Genomic DNA, 23,363 nt, shown 5'->3' on the forward strand with positions numbered 1-23,363 from the left:
TTCCTGGTAGTCATGCTAACATGCTCTGTGGACCTGTGGGCACCCAAGCCTTGCTCAATCCTTGGATGCACTCTAGCTGCTCCTGGTCTACGATTCCGAAAATGATAATTTGCAATTGTATCATTTATGACCGAATTTGTTTTGTAAATAGGAATTGAATAAAGTAAAATAAAAAATGAGATAGATATTCATAAATTTCGAATTATATGAAGGATGTTGTAGACTATGACGCCTGAACAAGGTATAGGAATGATATTGTAGATAATGTCGTCCGATTTGGACGTTATAGTTTAGAAAATTCTGTAAATTAAAAAAATAAAAATAAAATAAAAAATCAGACGACATACTTTATAATTTATGGAATGAAATATATATCTCTTTCAGACTTGCACATATCTTTCATTTCCATCTATTCTTCACGTGCACATGTTAGCTCGGCGCACCTCCTCTATTTTTCCTTTTCAATTTGTATTTCTATTTTCCTTTTGGAGCGTGTAGCTCCATATTTTTTCTTTCTCTAGATTATTAATTCACTGCACACACCTCTCTTGTATGAATGCTTGAATCCTCTTTTTATTTTTCTCTCTCGTATAGTGGTATGTCTTCTTTATGATCATTTTCTTTTCACTTTCATTTGTTTTCTGTGAAAGGTGTCATTTCTTGATGGTTAAGTTAGTTCTGATAATAACATGATATACAAAAATTACAATCAAGAATCAAAATGAATTGCTATCTAATTTTTAAATTACTTCTCTCGCATGCATGTTTTGATTTTAGACAATTCAAACATTTATTTCTCTTATCGGAATATTCTAAAGTATAGCGTCCAAAACTTTATTTATTTATCTTAATTTTCGGAACTTCTAAAATTATTATTCGGATATCATGATCTACAATACAATACGAGATTCATCTATTCCATTTTTTCAATTTTTGTTTTAAATTTTTATCAATAATAAATAGGTTTTTATAAATTATGATTTACGAGTCTAGGTTTCGCATTATTACCTATATGAACCAGGAGCAGCGTCCATATAGTACGAGATTTATCTATTCCATTTTTTTCAATTTTTTTTTTAAATTCTTATCATAAAAAATAGGTTTTTATGAATTATAATTTACGAGTCTAGGTTTCGCATTTTTACCTATATGAACCGAGAGCAATCACCCTTCTTTCTCGCTACACGCACAATCTATAATCTACTCTCAGTACACCATTTGGAAACGTTGACTCTCTTCTCTGACTAGTAGGCCCCGCATGGTTTTCATCCTTACGGACCGGGAGTGTCCATCAAATCGCTGGTCTGTAAGCCCTTTTAATACACGCCTCAATTTTCGCTTATTCTTCTCCTGCGCACAAGACAACTGAGAGGTAAAAAGAGATTCTGCTAGGGTTTTTTGTGAATCGCCATGGCTGACCGTACAAACGACACGACAACCAATGCCGCCGAGCAGCGTCGCCACCTCGCCGTGGATCCGCCGCCGCACGTCAATAAAGGTGAAAGAAAAGCATACCTTTCACTAGCTTTCGTAGATTTCAAATTTGAGCTAACATCTCTAGTTTGGCGACGGTATTGTAGAGTTAGTTAATCTTGCTGAACTTGAGTGTGAAATTTGTGTAACATTGGGTCCAGGGCTCAGGGTTTGTATTCTTGATTGTTTTAGATGTAACCTAGGATTGTGGAGTGGAGATAGCTCTATTGTCGTTCTTGAGTAATTTGTACGAACTTTTAATTCTCAATGATGGTCTAGGTTGTATTAGCTTGTGGAGTGCTTCTTGCCTCCTTGGTCTCCACAGGTGATTGCAACCAAAGTGAACTGTGTAGGAGTGAGAAATAAAACTTTATTAATTTACAATTGTAGTTTCCAAATGAGGTTGGAATATGAGTATACGACAAATGAAATAGTTGATTTAAAATTTCTAATTGAACTCAATTTTTTTGCTCGTTTCAAGAGGGTAGTTCTTATGTGTTTCTTTTCTGATCTTGTAGAGAAGCTAGGACCTGAGAATGAGGTTCCCCTTTCTCCTCAGTGGCTCCTGTCAAAGCATGGTGACAAGATTGGGAACAGGGTAAATTTGTAATTCCACAATATTTTTATAATTCCCCTGACTGTCATTGTATTTGGAGGAGAAGTACTTACTCAAAACAAGTAAAAGTTTGAAGAATGTAAAAATTTAGTGCATCCATTGGCTGATTTGATACTTCAGGCACTTGTGTTGACAGAACTGCTTGATTACTATACTGTATCACGATTTCTATGTAACTGACCAAAATGATGAATTTCTTTTATTATTTTTTTCTCCATATCTTCTAGTTTTATTGTCCTCATTTTTCCAGGATTTGAGCCACCATGATACCAACCCTGATGAACCCGCAAAAAAAAGGGAGCCTTTTAGGCCATCAATCCACCATCACTCTCACCCTGACAGTGGGTCTCGTTGGCGTGATGATGAGCGTGAGACAAACACAGTTGGCCGTCGGGCCCCTACGCGGTGGAGGGATGCTAACTCAAACCTCGTTGAAGCCAAGGACCGTGAGGGAAAATGGACCAACCGCTGGGGCCCGTCAGATGATAGAGGACGTGAGCGCAATGAGCCTCGTGAGCCGCGTGATAAGTGGGCTGATCCTGTCAGAGACACTGACCATGAAAAAGATCCTGAGAAAGAGGAGTATCGTGAGACACGAGCTTGGAAGCCTAGTGTACGTGGTAGGGGTGAGGCGATGGATCCTCCATTACCCGCACGCACCCCGCACAACAAACCAACGGGTACTGGTATGTTTGGGCATGGAAGGGGTGGTGGTAGGGGTGAGGTCCGTGAAAATGGAGGTCCGCCTGGTGCATTTTCTGCTTCGCGAGGAAGGTTTGGCTCTAGGCCGTACCAGAGAGGGGTGCTATCTGATAAATCTGATGGTGGGCCTGGTGGGGAGGCTGGAGCAACAAGATACAGTAGGATGAAATTGCTAGATGTGTATAGAACGACTGATGTGAAGAATTTTAAGTTAACTGCAACTGAATTTACTGAAGTGGCATCGCTGACTGAGGGGCCGTTTGAGCCATTTGCGCTTTCAGCCCCTACTACTGAAGAAGTGGTAAATTTACATTCACCACTGTAGAAATGTTGTTTTTTGTTGTGTGTCTGATACCCTTTATAAGCAGGCTTGCAATTCAATCCCCTTATCATCTTTAGTTAGCGTTTTACCTATCATGAAGTTCATATAAAGCTAAAATAACACTGGGGGAATATGTTATCATGCAGTCTTCTCTAAGCTTGTTGTGAGGATTAGTTGAGCATGGTCATACACCCAAATTTAATATGTAATCTTCAAAAGGAAAAAGAAAAGAATACTGCACACAGTGACTAACTTCAGTATTGTTGGTGTTCAATAGATGTTGTTAAAAGGAATTGACAAGGGGGACATCACTGGCTTGCATCAACCAAAAGATACGTCCCTTGGAAGAAGTGCTGACAAAACCAAGACAGGTCTGGGATTCGAGCCTCTTTTTTTTTTTTTTTTAAGTTGAGGGATTCCAGCTTCTATTAGTGGGTATTGGTTTGTTATTATTTTTTGTTTTAACTTTATTATTTTTCTGCAGAGGAACTGCCGCTTTGGATGGAGGACGACTACGATAAGAGTACCAATCGTAGGCCTGAGCAAAAGACAGGACCTCATCTAAGGCATCAATTCTCTTTCCATGACAACCCACCAAATTCAGAAGGCAAGACCTTGTTTTCTCTTTCTAAACTTGTTATATGATTTTTATATACCATTTTTCATGGAGCTACCTCGAGTATAGTCTTAACAAATTGATAAGAAGATTTTGATTGTCATTGTTTCATCCCACAATGAACCTTCAGTATATTTTCCAAAATGATTCGTTGAAATCCCCCCAACTTTTGCTTTCATTTTTAGGTGGAATTGAAGGCACCATGGAGGCATCAACTGGGGATCCACATACTTTCAGCCACCAAAGGTCTAATTCTGTTGGGCACCAGAAGCATGGCTTGGTGGATCTCTCCAATGAACCTGGTCTAGCTGGCATGCTGAGGAGCCCTGGAAGTTCCAATAAGCCACTATTCTCACGAAATATGCAACAAATGGCCCTGACCTCCCCAGAAGATCTTTCATTGCTCTACAAAGACCCGCAAGGCCAGATACAGGGTCCTTTTTCAGGAGCTGATATCATAGGCTGGTTTGAGGCATCATTCTTTGGTATTGATCTCCTGGTGCGGCCTGAGGATGCACCGGACGATGCTCCTTTTGTTCAACTTGGGGATGTGATGCCGCATTTAAAGGCCAAGGCACGCCCTCCACCAGGGTTTGGTGGGGCCAAGCCGAGTGATGAAGGTGCTGTAGCTGTCGGTATGGTTGGGGGGGTACAGATCGGTGCGCCTATCCAAACTCATGCTGTAGAGGAGCAAAACCGGTTCATGGAATCACTTATGGCTGGTAAATTAGGCGGGCTTGGAAGTGATAATGTGTCCATCATTCGAGGTGATTGTTGTTTTTTTCTGTGATTTTCCCTTCAGTGCTATTATTTTAATCTTTAAGGCCATGTTTGGTTGTGACATAAGTCATGGAATAAGTACCTTATTCTGTACTTATGCTGCCAAACTTGGATAAAGTGTAATGGGATGGTATAGCATAGGAAATCATTTGCGCCGTCATAAATTAACCAACCTATTTAGGCTGCATAACTTATGCCGCGTCTCTCATCTTAAATTAACCCACCTATTCAGGTTTAATCCATGACTTAACTTTAACCCACAACTAAACAAGAATATCTTATGCCGTAATAACTTGGAATAAGCAACTTATGCCATCATAACTTCAACCCGCAACCAAACATGGCCTAAAGATGGTGATGAGACTAGTTTAGCTTGTGTCAGTTTTATTTGCACTTCTGATCAGGATTTTAAAATGTCATTTGACCTTGCAAAATGGGCCTGCCCTATTTTGTAAATTCTGGGAAACCGGATGTACCCTTGTAAATTAATAAATGTTCCCAAGGTTCCCTTCTATATTTTGCAGGGTTACCCATGAGAATGTTCCTTTTTAAAATGTTGTTAAGTAGAGTTTCCTTGAAAATAGGTATTAGAGACTATGGCGGCAATAGCTTTGGCGGAGTGCCTGTACCATCTGCAGGAGATGCTGAGACAGATATAAACTACCTGCTAGCACAGAAGCTGTCATTGGAGCAACAAAACTCTGTACCAAATTCAGGTCAGCACTGGCCGGGAGGTGATCATTTACCAATACTATCCCCCTCTCAAAAGCATGGCACTGTACCTGGTACCACTGGCATGTTCTCGAAACTTCTTCCCCCAATGGATGATTCATCCCGGCAATTGCCACCACAGAAAATTGACTTGCTCTCTATGCTAAAATCATCTGATAAACCACCGCAATCACCCATGCAAAAACCAGTCACAGCAGCAGCACCAGGTCCTACACCAGGATTCCCTCTTTGGTCAAACCAACATGAAGGTCAAAACCCTCAAGGTGCAATTCCCATGCAACCAAACCTGCATGCAAGTCCTCAGATGTCAAGGTTGTTACCGCCACAAAATCAGCAACTGCAATTGCCACAGCTGGGGCCTCATCTTTTTTCAGAGGTACCACAGGACCCACAGCTGCTGGGTTTGCTCCAACAACACTACTTGCAGACCCAAATGCAGTTGCAACAAACTCCAGTTGCCCCACCTGCACAACTCTCGTTGATGGATAAATTCTTGTTGCTTAAGCAGCAGCAGCAGCAGCAACTGGAGCAACAGCAACTAATTTTGCAGCAGCAGCAGCAGCAGCATCAGCAGCTGGGGCAACAACAACTAATTTTGCAGCAGCAGCAGCAGTTGCAGCAACAGCAGCAGCAGCAGCAGTTATTCTCGCAGGTCAGCCTGCAGCAGCAACAGCAGCTGCTCTCGCATGTGGGTTTGCCTAAGCACACAACTGTTCCTATGGCAGATCCACAGTTACATGGGGCTGGTTTTTCTGGGGTTCAAGCTCCGCAAGTTGCAGCCCAGATGCAAAAGGAGGTGCCAGCTTCACCTTCGCCTTTAAGCCTGCCTCATCAGATTTTTGATCCTGTAGCAGTCACCAACAGTTGGAATGTGCCTCCTGTTGCTGCAGATAAACCTACAGATGAAGCTAAAGCCTTTGATGCTCCACTAGATGCTATCCAACAGTCTGCTGATGATGATTTCTGGGGGCCAAGTGACACCACTGCCCATATTGATAACATGAAGATCTCTGATGGAATTGCTGATTATGATACCGAGCAAACCGAGCCGGGCTTGCTCAATGACAGTGGTTTAACAAAGGAGATGAAAACTGACACAAAAAAAGCTTCAGAGAAGAAGTCAAGAAAGCAAAAGAGCTCAAAGAAAGGTGCATCAGCTAAACACAGCACGGAAGCTGAGAGTTCAGGCTTGGATTCTACCTGGTCCAAGCCTGTTGCTCAAAATGACGAAACTGATTTACAAAAGTTTGAGTCGGTACCAGCAACAAAGGCCTTAGAGACAGACTCTGAGCTGTACAGGTCTGAACTCAAACCAGAGGTAAGTGAGCTGCCTGCCTTTTCTGATACACATCAGGCTATTTCTTCAGGCCGGGTCTGGAAACCCACACCCGGGTTGAGGCCCAAATCGCTGAAGGAAATACAGGCTGAGGAGGCATTGCGTGCGAAAAGGGAGGCCCTGTTGGTGTCTGAAAATGCCACTGCTGCTGCTGCGACATCAGCACTTCCTTGGGCCAATACTACTTCAGAGTTCCCACCAATTGCGGCAACAGCACTTACTATGCCTACGTCGGATTTTCCACCAATTGCGAAGGGCAAGAAGGGAGCAATGAATGATGTGTTGGTTGAAGAGGTGCGTACTAAGTCGTTGGATGTTAAAAAAGATTCTGGCAACAGTAAAGAATTTACAACTCTGCCCTCCCCCTCTCCCATATCGCAACCCTTACCTGCACCAGCACAAGTAGTGGTTGATGATGATGATTTCATAGAAGCCAAGGAGTCGAAAAAGAACCGCAAGAAATCAAAAGTGAAAAATTTGAATGCAAAAGCAACACCTGTCACTTTGGATGTATCTACTAATGAAAAGAACAAGGGTGGTGCTAATGGTACCTCTTTTACTGGTACGGCCCGTCAGACAACACAGCAAGAAGAGTTACTACCCGCTCCACCTCCAGGCCCATCGCTTGGTGATTTCTTGCCTTTCAAGGGTGATTCGTCCATTGCAGCACCAGCATGGTCTAGTGACTCTGGCAAGCTTCAAAAGAAGCTTTCCTTCAAGCAAATACAGAAGGAACAGGAAAAGGTGCCTGTATCAATGCCAGTAGGCTCAGTACAGGCTGTGGCTCCTACTAAGGTGCAGCAAAGCCGTGGGACTGCGGGTGGTTCTACTTGGAATGTTTATGGATCGTCTCCGTCTAAGGTGGCACCTCCACCAATGCCATCCCCAGGGCAGACCAGTGCAGGGTCTTCTGCTCAGACTAAGGCCAAGACTGATGAAGATTTCTTCTGGGGTCCACTTGACCACCCTAAGCAAGATTCTTCAAAGCAGTATGTTTTGTGAGCTTCTTTACAAAATTAGTCAATTTTCTCATATTTGTGTATATACTTATTTTCATTTCTAATTAGGTTGGAGTTCCCAAGCCTGACAACTCAGACTGGGAGAGGCGCCAAGGGAAACTCTGCAAGAGATGAATCAGTTCTTCCTGCTCCAAGTCGTCAGAAGGCCAGTGGGAAGGTTCTTGTCCCTGTTCCACAATCTGTTTCTAAAGGAGGAAGAGTTGATGAAGCTGCTAAGAGATCAGGTAAAAGACCCTAAAAAATGTGATATCATTCTTCACCTATACTGGATCTATGCATACGGGTGAAAACGTATCGGATCCGGAGCGGATAGTGGTAAAACCATATCCATATCTGTTTTTATTTTTTGGATACAGATCGGATATTAGATGGATACAGATCGGATTGGATATTTATTAAAAAATATATAAATATTATTAAAAAATAGCGAGTTCATAAAATTTATCTCATTATAATGGTTAATAACATAATTTTTTGTTATAATATATATTAAGCAATATGTTATATATCTACTATTGGTTACGAATAATTAGAACTTAAAACCGTATCTCTATCCACATGGATATTCAAATATCGGATATCCATATCTAATTTTTCGAATACAGATCGGATATTATCCACTCCGTTTTCACCCCTATCTATGCATGATGGATCATCAGCAATTTTTTTGATAATCGTATGAGATGGTATTGATTAAAATTATTGAGGCAGGATACTAAATGTTTTATTCATGATGGTAGTTTATTTCAGGCTAGTATAATTTCAATGACATTTTTTTTTCCCGTTTATTACTTGTGCAGAGGCAATTGACTTCAGGAGCTGGTGTGATAGTGAGTGGACTCGGCTTACTGGTACCACTGGTAAGAATTCAATTCTTTTTTTCTTTTTCTTTTTCTCGTTGACCTTTTTTTCTTTCCTGCTGGGCTAGGGGGTGTTCTATATATGCAAGGTGCTTAACACAATAGGCTTGTCATTATCTGCATTTAGATTTATACTGTACAAAAGTTAATGTCTCTGATGGACTACATGGTAATCTGGGACTGAGAGGTGCTGTTCAGCAAGGGCCTCCTTTAGCTTCCTTAGCCGCTTAATCTTGCCGAACACCGCTTCCTTAGTGCGGATTAAGACAACCTCCTTTAGCCTTTTTTTGCCCGGATCTTAATCCCCTACCCCTTTCTTAAGAGACCCCCCCCCCTCCTCCTTTAGTTCCTTTAGCTTACCGAACAACTCCTTAGCACGGATTAATATTTAATCCACCATGTGTTGCGGAACAGCACCAGAGGGATAATTTTTTGTTTTTAGCGTTAAACTGAACTTGTGCATGATTATTACTTTTCTGCGCATTCAGATATGAGTTTTTTGGAGTTCTGTGTAAAACAATCTTCTAGTGAGGCTGAGATGCTCCTAAGAGAAAACATTGGTTCCCTCGACGCGAAGCATGAGTTTATTGACAAATTTTTGAACTACAAATCCTTTCTCTCATCTGATGTGCTAGAAATGGCATTTCAACCCAATCTCACACGTACCAGTACTGCTGGTACGAGTGCTGGTGCCGGAGGGGCACGCGTCAGTGGTACAAATTTTAGCGGGACTGCTGCAAGGGAATCTGATGCTGCCAGTAAGAAGAAGACAAAGAAAGGGAAGAAGGTAAGCCCATCAGTGCTAGGCTTTAGTGTGGTAAGTAACCGTATTATGATGGGTGACATCCAAAATGCAGATGAGTGAAAATTGACATCATCAATTAAAGGGGTCTTGGTGTACATATAACTGTGTTTCTGTTGTTTTTTTTCTCTTCTAGAAACATCATTGTACATGCTCTTTTCTTTTATTGCTGTTGCCTCGGGCCATGTTGTTATGGGCCCGTGGCTATTCTATAGAGCAGTAGTTGAGCTAGTCTTTGGGCGGTTTTTGGGCGCGCTGACAGTTTGGAGCACTAGACTTAGTTTTGTTTGTAGAGAATTTAAATTAAGGATGAAACTTTAATCTTTCTCTTGTTCTGTGTTGTGTTGCTTTTCTATAAATTGGTATAGTACTAATGATTCTTTCAAAAAGCGTGCGTTGACAGTAAATGAAACTGATACCTTGGATGGTATCTTACAGTAGAAAAGTTGAAATGCCTCTTTTCAGTGTGGTTGGACTATTTGCAGGAAAAGTAAGAAGGCTTTTATTGTGTAGGTTAATTATTTTAAATACATCAAAATAATACCCGATTTTTTTTTTCCGTAGCATTTAAAAAAAATGTATCCATAACAACGAAATTTTGATATTCAATGGTACAGATGCTGCCGTCGGGCCAATTTTTTATTTATTTTTGTTTAGCAAGTGGAAGCTTGTTTGCTTGTCCACTTGGAAAAAAAAGTTTAATTTATGATTTTGTCGATAGTTTTACACTATTATTACAAATTGATTCAATTAGCGTATTGAACAATTTTGTTTTTCATATATATATATATATATATAGAGAGAGAGAGAGATGGGCTATGGTGGATTGCAATGCATGGAGGAGTTTGTGCATTGGACCATAAATTTAAAATTCAAAATCAAAATGGCCGATCTAAACCGTTCATCTTGTTCTCCATATTAATATGTTCTTGGAGACCAAATTTTACATTTTTCTGATTTTTTTTACTATTTATTAAGTATTTTAAAAAATTGTTGATCCAACAGTGGCTGCTGATTTTACTGTTTTGTTAAGCCACCGTTGGATCAACAATTTTGTAAAATACTTAATAAATAGTAAAAAAATTCAGAAAAATGTAAAATTTGGTCTCCAAGCACATATTAATATGGAGAACAAGATGAATGGTTTGGATCGGCCATTTGGATTTTGAATTTTAGATTTATGGTCCAATGCACAAACCCCTCCATGCATTGCAATGCACCATAACCCATCTCTCTCTCTCTATATATATATATAGAGGTGGGCTACGGTGAGTTGCGAAGTAAAACGCGTTTTTACTTTACGCCGTATTTTTATTTTGAAAGTCCAAACGACCGATCCGAACCGTTAGATGTTTAATCCATATTGAAATGTGTTTGGAGACCAAATTTTACATTTTTTTTTAATTTTTTTACTATTTATTAAGCATTTTTGAAAATTGCTGTTTTGCTGTGAACAGTAAAAAACAGTAAAATTTTCTGGACCATCAGATCAGCGACTTTCAAAATTGCTTAATAAATAGTAAAAAAATTCCAAAAAATATAAAATTTGGTCTCCAAGCACATTTCAATATGGAGAACAAGATGAACGGTTCGGATCGACGTTTTGAACTTAAAAATCACAAAATATGAGCGTGAAGTAAAATAGTCGCTTTGGAATTTTTTTACTATTTATTAAGCAATTTTGAAAGTCGCTGATCTGATGGTCCAGAAAATTTTACAGTTTTTTACTGTTCACAGCAAAACAGCAATTTTAAAAAATGCTTAATAAATAGTAAAAAAATTCAAAAAAATATAAAATTTGGTCTCCAAGCACATTTCAATATGGATTAAACATCTAACGGTTCGGATCGGTCGTTTGGACTTTCAAAATAAAAATACGACGTGAAGTAGAAACGCGTTTTACTTCGCAACTCACCGTAGCCCATCTCATATATATATATAGCAGTCTTTCTAATAAATAAAATTATATAGTATTTCATCTATTTTCAAAGAAATATATTAAATATTTCTAATATTTCAATACAAAAAATAAATAAATTATAAATATTTCTATTTAAATAAAAAAAATTGAAACCGCAATTTTTTTTTGCTGTTTTGGACTGAATTACCGCAATTTTTTTTGCAGTTTGGATAGATTTTGAAAAAATATAAAAATCTGAATAGTTTCTAAAATTTCATATTTATTTTAGATATTATAAAAATTTCAAAAATATCGATAGCTTAAAAAAATAATATTATTTTTGAATTAATACTATTTTTATTTCATTCAAATATTGAATAATTCAAAAAAAAAATAATGCTATTCTTAGATTAATGCTATTCTTGCTAACGCACCTAAACTATGGCACTCTGAATTGCAATTTCTGCCCGGTCTACTTGGTTCCTCTTTCTGGCTCTTTGAATCCCTCCCTCTTGCTTCCCTTTCTTTCAATAGAACTCCGGGTTTCCGAATCCCTCTTTCTTGCTTCCCTTTTTTTCTACCTCCAGACTTCAATTTGTGAAATCAGAAAAAAACCAGTTGCTTAATCAATTAACCGAGCTTGAGTGGCTGACGTCTCCTGCCTTGGAAGGTCTCTTCAAGAAGAGCATCCCCATACTGGGAAGCGACTATGGCAAAGACCTCGAAGATTTGGATACGAGTCTGCTGCCGCAGATCCAACGCACCATCCAAGCACCGCAATACAGCCCCCACAAGGCCCAGCTCGCCAGGTGGTTTAAGCGTCTGAAAGAAGCTTACTATGACGCCGAATGTGTCCTCCGCGAGGTCGTGTACGAGCGCCTCAGTCGCAAGGTCGAACGAAAGATCATAGGAGAGGACAGGAAGCTGTTGGTGCGGGTATCCTCTATACCTATTATCAAACCTCTTGCAAAGTTTGCCCATCCGGCGGTCAAAAGGTCTTCTCTGTTGTCTCTAAAGAAAAAGTTGTTGGATCGGCTGAAGAAGCTCAAGGAAATTGCAGCAGAAGCCAAAACTTTCCATGATTTACTCGGCATACAGAATACCGAAAGCAATGATGCTATATTAACAGGTAACAGCAGTTCTGTCACCTCCTCGTTCCTTATTAACAAAGTTTTTGGTCGTGATGGCGATCGTGACGAGATAATTAACTTTCTATTGGATAAGCAAGGAGGCAGTAGTTTAAAAGTTAGTTACTCGGTTGTTGCGGTAACTGGCATCGGAGGTGTTGGCAAGACTACACTTGTGCAGTACGTTTATAACGATGAAAGGGTAAAAAATCACTTTGGTGTAAGAATGTGGCTCTGCCCATCTCCAAAATTTGATACCATCGATCTCATAAAGGAGATGATAGAGTGTGCCTCGGAAAAGGAATGCCCCAACCTAAGCAGTTTAGATGTTCTACAAGACAAGCTCATAGAAACCTTACCTAAATCAGAGAAGATTATGGTTGTATTAGATGATTTTTGGTATGATTATAATGATAAAGAAGTAGGAGAGAATAAATGGAACAACCTCTTAAAACCATTGATTAAATTTGCTTCCCGAGGAGGAACATGTAAAATCGTGATAACTAGTCGCTCAGCATCGTTTCCTTTTGCCTTACTACCTGGGAAACTTATTGAATTGAGCAATCTAGCACCTAGTGACTCCTTATCACTTTTAAGATACCATGCAATTGATGGTTTGCAAATCAATGATCCACAATTGAAGAATGATTTGAGTGATATTGTGGACCAGCTAAGGTTGTCGGTACCTTTAGCACCTTTGGCCGCTAAGGTTGTTGGTAACCTGCTGCGTCAACGGCCAGATATCAAGCTTTGGCAAGCTACCCTAGGAAATGTCAACTTGAGCACAGATGATGAAATAGCCGATAACAGCCATTCTATCACCTCCCTATCTGAGAAAGTTTTTGGTCGTGACGAGATAGTTACCTTTCTGCTGGATGATGAAGATCGTGATGGACCAGAATGTCAAAAAAATGGAGATCATGCCTTAGTTTAGGTGCGTTTAGATGCATTTAGATGGAGCAAGAATAGCATGATTATTACTTTTCTGTGCATTCAGATATGAGTTTTTTGGAGTTCTGTGTAAAACAATCTTCTAGTGAGGCTGAGATGCTCCTAAGAGAAAACATTGGTTCCCTCGACACGAAGCATGAGTTTATTGACAAATTTTTGAACTACAAATCCTCTCTCATCTGATGTGCTAGAAATGGCATTTCAACCCAATCTCACACGTACCACCACTACTGGTACGAGTGCTGGTGCCGGAGGGGCACGCGTCACTGGTACAAATTTTAGCTGGACTGCTTCAAGGGAATCTGATGCTGCCAGTAAGAAGAAGACAAAGAAAGGGAAGAAGGTAAGCCCATCAGTGCTAGGCTTTAGTGTGGTAAGTAACCCTATTATGATGGGTGACATCCAAAATGTAGATGAGTGAAAGTTGACATCATCAATTAAGGTCTTGGTGTACATATAACTGTGTTTCTTTTGTTTTTTTTCTCTTCAAGAAACATCATTGTACATGCTCTTTTCTTTTATTGCTGTTGCCTTGGGCCATGTTGTTATGGGCCCGTGGCTATTCTATAGAGCAGTAGTTGAGGTAGTCTTTGGGCGGTTTTTTGGCGCAAGGCGCAATTGACAGTTTGGAGCACTAGACTTAGTTTTTTGTTTGTAGAGAATTTAAATTAAGGATCAAACTTTAATCTTTCTCATGTTCTGTGTTGTGTTGCTTTTCTATAAATTGGTATAGTACTGATGATTCTTTCAAAAAGCGTGCGTTGACAGTAAATGCTACTATATTCTATAAAAAAGAGAAAAAATTAAGAGAGAAAAATGCTACTAGCTAGCCTACTACAGTCTACAGAGAAATGATAATCTGCATTTATCAATCTTGTTTGTTAAAGCTCTTGGTACCTGTTCGGCACCCCTTCCTTAAGGATCCTTAAGATTTAATCCATCAAAAACTGATCGAACATCAATTCCTTCCGTTGGATTAAACACACCTTCTTAGACTCCAATCTTAATCCACTCATCCCTCTTTCTTAACGTTTCTCCTTCTTTAAGAGGCTCCTTAGACCAACTTTTGGCTTTTTTTTTACCCATTATAACCCTAGTCCGTTCAGCTTCATAAGAAGCAACCTATTTCTTTATTGTTTTTCATTCTTTCTTCCCCAAATGAAAGCACGGAATCCTAGGCACAATAATAAAAACATTTTCCTATCTCTATCCAACATCGTCGGCTCTCCATTAACATACTCATGAGTCTAGCACTATAGATAGCTTCGTCTCGTGACGCTCTTTATATGGTATTCTCCTTCTCTTTAGAAATTAACTTTGCCTATTCAAAGTTTTTATGCTTTGTGTATGGGGAGTGCTATTCTACACGCAAGAATTGTAATATCTAGAGCTGAGAGAAACTTTTTTGTCTTAGTACCTATTTTACCCTTCCAATATTATCTCTCTTTGATTGACTCAATTAATTGATAATTCTCTCTCTTCAATTAATTGTTAATTTTCTCTCTCTCTTCGCTTGACTCAATTAAAGAAAGTAATGCAGACCTCTCTCCTCCCATGGCAGCTTCTGTCATGTTTTAAAAAAAAAAAATGCAAACCTCTCTCCTCCAAATCTGATGTTCAATTCTTCATCTACGAGAATGGAAATAAATATTTTCTCTAAAAAAAGAATGAAAATAAATCAGTCCAACAGGTATGTTGATAGCAAAGGCAAGCAAAAATCTGTTAGTACATGGTGTACCGGTAGAGACCGTACCATACCAAAATGTGAATTGACCGTCCATGTTGATGCTTCTTGTAGCCATTGCAGCATAATGGATATATAATTAGCGAGCTCTGATGCACGTATAATATGGATTGGAACCTTTGATATCATACAATTGAGCACATGTGCATGGGCATCCACTTGCCAGATCAAATTGAGGAAAAAAATAAGATTATTTTTCAGATAGATTTCTGAACAGTGTTAAAATTAGCTCCCACTGTAAATATATGCATAATTAAGCAGTTACATGCTTTAGACTTAGAGTAATGCTCATATATGGTTTTTTTTTTTTAACTTTGGCTTAAATTTTGTTATTTGTCTCTAATATTTTTAGCACTCTGATTTTACAACCTAAAATTATATCCCTCTATTTACAATAGAGAATTCTTATATTTTCTATTTTACTCCTGTGCACTATCCCTTTGTACATCCAAGTCTCTAACTACTGTCTTTTTAATTACAACACACAATCTTGTGTTTTGTTTTTACCCATGTGCACGGTCTCTTTATACATTCAAGTTGGTTTTAATTCAGTACACATGTAATTCATGCTTTTAATAGGTATACCAATTTCTAAGGGAAGAGAAAAGTACAAACTAACATGTAAGCACAATAAGTCTCTATCCTCCTCCCCTTCTATGATGAAATCTTGTTGTGTTTTATTTTGTAACTTACTTCATTAAACTGTAGCTTTCTTCATTCGGTTAAGTATGTCCGTCATTACGCAACCTTATATTCAGGGCTCTATACGTACCAAACTTTTTAGAGGGATTGCTAATGTTGTATGGTTCAATCAAACATCCAACCAGTTTTTTTCTTGGTTCTTTTTTTTTGGTCTGATTAGCCGAATGTATAGCTGCATTAGGTTCTTAATTTCTTTTATTGGTCCAGTTGAGCTCTTTTTATTGGTTAACACAATACAATCTCATGTGGTTTTATATGTGGCTTTACAAGATTGATCTTTTCAAATTATAATTATTATTTTTTCATTTATTGAACTGATACAATGGTTTAGCTTTAACCTCCCAAATTTTTTGAGGATTGGACACCAGTTCATTATATTTCTTGCTTTTTTTTTTTAGCTATGTTCTATTTATCCGGCACTGTATTGATTTGTTGAAAGAGGTCTGTGTTCCTTTAATTGAGTCAAGAGAAGAGAGAGAAAATTAACAATTAATTGAGTCAATCAAAGAGAGAGGGCATTAAAAGGGTAAAACAGGTACTAAAATAAAAAGATTTCTCTCAGCTCTAGATATTACAATTCTTGCGTTTAAAATAGCACTCCCCAAAATTGAGCAATTTCAAGAAATTAGCTTTGAAACCTCTGTTAAACCCTTGATCTGAGCTTCTGTATTTGCTAATTATCTGATCTTCACCTGATTTAATCTTACTATTAAGTCGTCATCATAGTTCAAACACAAATCTCACTGTATTAGATTTTGGTTTTACCTTTGTTTTTTGTCAGGGAGGATTTTGACTTTAAGGCTTCAAAAAGAATTTGTTTTTTATTGAAATAACTTTACATAGTATGTAAATAAAGTTAATAATTGCATTTTTTTTTATGTAGTTTGAGGATCTCCTAGGAAATAATTTTTACTGTATTTGACATTTGTTTTTCTATCTGTTAATTTTTTTTTTTTTTTAATAAAATAATTTTGTTGACCATCTGACCTTCAAAAAAAGATACTGATTGCTTTTCTTAATTTAATTAACTAATAACTTTAGCTAAATTTAAGTACTTGTTAATTGTAATAAAATGGTTGAAGAAAGATGATTAAATTGAATAATAAGAAAATTGTAAGGGTATCTAGGTCTTTACATAATATACACATATTTTACTCATATTAAGTCTTCTTTCTTAATTTTACTGTTTTACTGAACAAGTGCTACTTAGTATGGATTAAATTCTTAATCTACTATGTCTTAAGAAAGGCTGCCGAACACCCACTTGAGTCTTGTAATCTTGTCCCATTCATACAAAATAAAAAGGAAAACGCTACTATATTCTATAAAAAAGAGAGAGAAAAAAAAGGAGGAATATGCTACTCGCTAGCCTACTACAGAGAAATGATAAGCTGCACCACTTTGGTGACCATGTCTTCTATTGACACTCCTACTGCCGTGGTGTCAATGACAATCCTCTCCACCATATCCCCGACATCATACTTGTCACAACCATTATACCCTTCAATCAACCTTGTCAGCTCCTCCCATGTCGCCGGTTTATGCCCCTGAGTTCCTCCTTCCTCTCTCCCTCTCTCCTCCAATCTACGTCTCCATTCTGTTTCATCCCCCGGCCGACACTCCACTACAATCACTCTCTTTGCACCCAATGCAACAACCTCATCCAACCGAGATCTATTAGACAAGGGGGAATCAAGTATCACCGACAGGCCAAGGCGGACCTGAGTTTGGGCGACAGAAAACAGTGTGCAGTAGGAGAGATCATTCAATAGGGGTTGGGACTGGGATTGCGGGAGGAGGTGTTGTATAGGGATGGTGCAGTTGCGGATGTCGTCTTTATCGAGGAGAGGGAGACCGAGAACCCTTGCCAGGGAGTAGGCCAGGGTGGATTTGCCTGTGCCCGGGTGGCCCTTCATGGCAATTATGAAAGGCTGGTGAGATTGGGAGAGAGATTTTGAGGATTCAGCCATTTTTTTATTGCGTTTTAATTTGCGATGAGGAGGGGAGTGTTGAGCTCAAGAACCAAGATCGAGTGATTGATTGGGGGTGCTTTGCGAATCCATATCCTGGGAATGAAATCTGCTCCTTTAACTTAGGGATTTCTACCGTCAGATTGCATCTACGGTTCAGCTTTAATTCGGGAAGAATTAGACTTGTCCGAGAGACCGAGACCCTGACCATAATGACTACCTCGCTCTCAGCGTGCATGTGACGAAAAACATGAAGAAACAAGCAGATGTCAATGATCCACTAAAACAATGGATCCGATACGGCCCATCACAATCTTAGACAATCTGGAAATGATGACATAAAAGCGCACATGAAGGCCGAGAAGGCAAGCAAGGGAAATATTGGGCCTCTTAAAATATTTTTCATTAATTTTTTATTTCCGTTTTGGGTCTACAATTCTAGCACTAAGCAGATAGTAATAGAGCATTGATAAATAAAAATATTGCTTTTAAACTTACAAGACCCTTTCCCTTTAAAAGCCTTACTATAATTTTCAAATTGGTTTTGGCATTTAAAATTATAGAACTTTGCAATTGGAGCATGGAAAAAATCATGCAGTGCTTTGTGAAATTTTTTTTTTTTTTTGGAGAATCTTAAGTCTAAATTTTCTAAGATTCTGGGCCTCACAAACTTCTAAGCTACATTAATATATTGCATAGTTGCTCCGGTATACAACTTTAGCTTGAATTTTATACTAAATTTGATCTTATATTTGAGTTATCTATACATATTTTAAATTTTTGTTAAAAATAAATAGAAATTCAGAATATATCGTTACGCTGTGAAGAATTCTTCCATCTATTTTTAAACATTAAGTTTTCCTGATTAAAGTCTATGGAATTTCTTTATTTTCATTTCCATTCTACATTTTTTTAGTACTGTAAAAGTTCCGACAAACTTGCTTAAAAGTCTACGAAAATTGAAGAGCTCTCTAAAATTAACTATAAATAACAAATAAGACCTGAAAATTTTCTACTCTAATTTTTAAAACATCAGATAATTTTACCATGCTCAACTCTTTTTTTGTCCTACCATGAAATAATTTTAAAAAATATCTTCACAACTCAAGTAAAAAAAGTTGATTTAAGTAATTCCCCCAGCGATTGGAAATTTTTTAATGTGACATGCAGTGCGGGATAAAAATGAATTGGAGTGAGTCTATGGTACTATGTATATTACGGACTGATTTGTAATACATATTAATATTTTGCGTTTTCAAAATTTTAACGGTTGATTTGAACCATTTAACATATCTCTATTTGAATATGTACTTATAGTCAAAATTATATATTTAAAAAAAAATTAAGATAGGTAGAAAATCACTTGTTCTGAAAAATTCTGAAGCATCCAATAACAATTATTTTCTACCTATCTAAAAAGGTAGTATACAAATTCTAAAAAATATAAAATTCGGCATGTATGTACATATTTATACAAAAATAATTTTGAACGGTTCAGATCAACCATTAAAATAATTTTGAACCGTATTGAAAACTAAATCATCATATGCATAGTACCATAGACTCAATGAATTGTGTAGCGTAGGGAGACATGGATGAAACTGTAATTCTCTCGTAGTCATAAAGCCCATGACCCATTAAAAACAGGCTAATGGAAAGACTTTGACTGAAGCAAGGTAAGGATAAATTATGAATAAATTAAAAGGGAGTCATGTGTGGTGTGACTGGGTTGGAACTTGAAAATCTTGATAGTGGGAACTAAAACTTAAAATGTATAAATTATGGTTGGTGGGATTGAATTCAAGTTCTCTATTAACAAAAAATAAGTTCTAATACTAGACGTAGATATGTGATATTTATGAGGGGAGCACTATATAAAATGTTTCAAAAAAAACAAAGTTCAATTAAATCTTAGTGCACATTAATAAATTTTTAAAATTATAAGAGTGATTTAGCCACATTTTGAATGGCTTTAGATCCGCTTCTGTGTGTGGATGATACTCTTATTCTACCTTATTTGTCAGGTATTAATCTTATTTGTTAAGATTACCAGACAACGAAGAATAGTGAATAATTATTGAATAAATTGATATGGGAGAGGCTATGGTACATTGCAATGTGTGGATCGGTCCGTACATTGAATTTATGCATGTCTTCGTTTTCAAAATTTAAATAATCATTTTGAACGTTAAATATTACTATCATATGAAAATATATTTGGAGATCAAATTTTATATTTTTTGAAACTTTTTTAATATTTTTTTAGATAATTAGAAAATCACTTAATCTAAAATTTTCTAATTGTCTAAAAAAATAGTTAAAAAGTTTGAAAAAAAAATATAAAATTTGAACTCCAAGTATGTTTTCATATGATAAAATGCAATGTACATATATTTAGAAGAGTTAGGCTGGGGTGCTATGGATAGCATAGTGGCCTCTATGCTACGGCTCAATATTCGAGTTTTCAAAATCCAAACGGTCGATCCGAACCGTTCATCTTATTCTCCATATTAATATGCTTGGAGACCAAATTTTACATTTTTCTGAATTTTTTTACTATTTATTAAGTATTTTACAAAATTGTTGATCCAACGGTGGCTGCACAAAACAGTAAAACCGTTGGATTAGCGATTTTCAAAGTGGCTTAATAAATAGTAAAAAAAATCAGAAAATTATAAAATTTGGTCTCCAAGCAGATATTAATATGGACAATAATATGAACGGTTCGGATCGACCGTTTGGATTTTGAAAACTCGAATATTTTGCCGTAGCATAGAGGCCACTATGCTATCCATAGCACTCCAGCCTAACTCTTCTAAATATATGTACATTGCATTTTATCATATGAAAACATACTTGGAGTTCAAATTTTATATTTTTTTTTCAAACTTTTTAACTATTTTTTTAGACAATTAGAAAATTTTAGATTAAGTGATTTTCTAATTATCTAAAAAAATATTAAAAAAGTTTCAAAAAATATAAAATTTGATCTCCAAATATATTTTCATATGATAGTAATATTTAACGTTCAGAATGATTATTTAAATTTTGAAAACGAAGACATGCATAAATTCGATGTACGGACCGATCCACACATTGCAATGTACCATAGCCTCACTCAATCGAAAAAAAAACATTGCAATGTATCATAACTATGCGAAAAAAAAACAATAATTGATCAAATTATTAAAAAATGTAATCCGGGATGCCTTAGCCAAGGCATTGGTCCCGTACGTACTACCCGTTTTCTGACCGTACGTCTAAGGGAATTCCAAGACGGTTCGAGGAAGCTAGTGGTCACCGGTGAGGGTGTTCTGTTCATCGAGGCTGATGCTGATCATGTGTCCCTCGAGCAATTCGGTGATTTGCTGCACCCGCCGTTTCCATGCTTAGAGGAGCTTCTGTTTGATGTCCCTGGCAGGAGTGAATTGCTTAACTCACCTTTGCTCTTGATCCAGGTATGGTATGTATATATATGGGCAGTTTATGTGTACCTATGCATGTGGGCCAATTTCCTGGTCTAATAAAAAAAATCTAGTTAACATTTTGCATATATAATTACAAAAAAACATGTATGATATATGATCAGATAAAACATATATGTGATTCGGTAATTAGGGGGACAGCAGGTAGGTCCGGTGTCTAAGCTTGCAAACTGTTAGTTAATGTTTGAAGGACACTTTATAATTTCCTTTATTATACCGATCGATATACATCCTTGAGCTCAAATATTCATGACCTGAGCGTCACAGAAAACAATATTCGCTCTTACTGAATTTTAAAATTATTATTGTACATATGCATGTAGTCCATTAAAATTAACGTATACATCAATTCACTAGTACTATAGTTGTCACGTTTTTTTTTCTTTTACTTATTGTTTCTTTATTTATTTTTATTGGAAAATAAACGATGCCCTTTTCATTGTAGAATATATAAAATTAATTAATTTATGCTGCTCAAACTCAGATTAATTATCAGCCTAACTCCTTTGCTCAATTATGTTGTGCGGGTAACGAGGTTGCAGTGTGGTGGTTTTATCTTTGCTTTGCGGCTCAATCATGCCATGTCAGACGCACAAGACCTGATCCAGTTCATGACTGCTGTTGCCAAGATGGCTCGTGGCCATTTAACCCCTTCCATCCCCTCAGTTTGGTCACGAGAGCTTCTTCAAGCACGATCCCCACCATGCCCATCCTTCGCACTTAGGGAGTACGATGTGGTCGAAGACACCAAAGGCACTCTCATGCCCCTTGATGACATGGCACACCGCTCATTTTTCTTTGGCACCCGTGAGATTGCTGCCTTGCGCAAGCACACCCCTCATCATCTCCGCAACAAAATCTCCACATTTGATCTCCTAACTGCTTGCCTGTGGAAATGCCGCACGGTTGCCCTTTCCTCTGATCCAGATGAGGAGATGCGTATCATTTGCATCGTCAATGCTCACGGCACCAAAAGCGGCCTTAATCTCCCTGAGGGATACTATGGCAATGCCTTTTCTTTCCCTGTGGCCGTCTCCACAGCAGATAAGTTGTGCAAAAATCCATTGGGTTATGCATTGGATTTGGTCCGAAAAGCCAAGTCAGAGGTAAACCACGACTACATGTGTTCAGTGGCTGATCTTATGGTGTTGCGAGGCCGACCCCACTTCACAGTTGTGTGTGCATACCTTGTGTCAGATGTGACTCGTGCTGGGTTTGGAGATGTGGATTTCGGATGGGGAAAGGCCGTCTATGGTGGACCAGCTAAAGGTGGGGTGGGGGCCATTCCTGGTGTGGCTAGCTTTTATATTCCTTTCACCAACGCAAAGGGCGAGAATGGAATTGTGATACCAGTTTGTTTGCCGGGGCCGGCAACGCCAAAGTTCGTGGTAGAGCTTGACACTCTCCTCAAACAGCCAGCGGAGAGCATTGATGAGCAAGCTGCCCTCAGGTCTGCACTTTAAAGAATGAACATAACAATAACATGTACAATTCTGATATACTCTGAACTCTAAATTTTGTTCCTTGTCGTGTGTTTATAAATTATGATTTGCTTAAGAGCAGATATTAAGCTCTATGTATACATGTTATATTTCTGTTTCTTTCTTTTTTATTTTTGTTTCATGTGCAATACTTGTAATTACATTGTTCTCTGTGAGCAAAAGTGCACTTGGAATTTGAGTTTGTGCTAAATTTCAAACACTATTAAATATACACTAGAGTTTGAGTTAATTTTTCCTCAATATCCAAATTGGCTTAACAACTGCAGTCGGATCTGAGTCCGGATCCTCTGCATTACCTTACAGTTGATGTTGAAATTCGGATCATCCGGTCCGAATTTAAATCAATTTTGTTCAAACCTGTAATTTATTGGAATTTTTTTTTTCAAAATTCTTACTAATATATATCCGAATTCAAACTGTTATTTTTTATAAGATGAGATAAAAGAATAAAGAAAATTTATTATTGCATTCTTATTTTGAACTTTACATGTATCTCTACTTATAAAAAAATTTAAAAACTAGCCCTTACATATTAATAACAACTATCAATTACTACCACTAACTTCTATCTCCTAATTTATTTATTACAATACACGAAATAAGTGCAGATCCTTCTTCTGAGTTCTGACCAAAGAAATAAGTGCAGATCCTTGACCGGCCATTGACACTTGAAATATATTCGCTTCGTTCTTATGTTGGGATAATAACAAGGACTCCACTTGCA

At 37.7% G+C, this 23,363-nt stretch overlaps 2 protein-coding genes and 1 pseudogene across 3 annotated transcripts; 2 read left to right on the top strand and 1 right to left on the bottom strand.

Annotated features, from left to right (window-relative positions):
- The first annotated feature begins 1,306 nt into the window (after positions 1 to 1,306).
- Positions 1,307 to 9,587, top strand: LOC144558776 (GYF domain-containing protein). Of its 2 annotated transcripts, none has more exons than XM_078307652.1 (10): positions 1,307 to 1,498; positions 1,992 to 2,071; positions 2,340 to 3,092; positions 3,391 to 3,484; positions 3,598 to 3,720; positions 3,915 to 4,496; positions 5,094 to 7,566; positions 7,645 to 7,820; positions 8,397 to 8,456; positions 8,945 to 9,587. In XM_078307652.1, the coding sequence occupies exons 1-10, from the start codon at positions 1,411 to 1,413 to the stop codon at positions 9,319 to 9,321; spliced, it is 4,806 nt and encodes a 1,601-aa protein (XP_078163778.1). In that variant the 5' UTR covers positions 1,307 to 1,410; the 3' UTR covers positions 9,322 to 9,587. The 2 variants fall into 2 exon arrangements, 1 of the variants encoding a protein (XP_078163778.1); XR_013512988.1 differs by having other exon boundaries at positions 1,323 to 1,498; positions 8,397 to 8,643; positions 8,877 to 9,587.
- A 7,438-nt stretch (positions 9,588 to 17,025) lies between these two features.
- Positions 17,026 to 17,740, bottom strand: LOC144558278 (uncharacterized). Its single transcript, XM_078307087.1, has one exon. The coding sequence runs from the start codon at positions 17,650 to 17,652 to the stop codon at positions 17,056 to 17,058; it is 597 nt and encodes a 198-aa protein (XP_078163213.1). The 5' UTR covers positions 17,653 to 17,740; the 3' UTR covers positions 17,026 to 17,055.
- A 3,104-nt stretch (positions 17,741 to 20,844) lies between these two features.
- Positions 20,845 to 22,758, top strand: LOC144558048 (benzyl alcohol O-benzoyltransferase pseudogene; annotated as a pseudogene).
- Positions 22,759 to 23,363: the final 605 nt, after the last annotated feature.

The sequence above is a fragment of the Carex rostrata genome, chromosome 8 (assembly GCF_964058835.1).
Source record: "Carex rostrata chromosome 8, lpCarRost1.2, whole genome shotgun sequence".
Taxonomy (NCBI): domain Eukaryota; kingdom Viridiplantae; phylum Streptophyta; class Magnoliopsida; order Poales; family Cyperaceae; genus Carex; species Carex rostrata.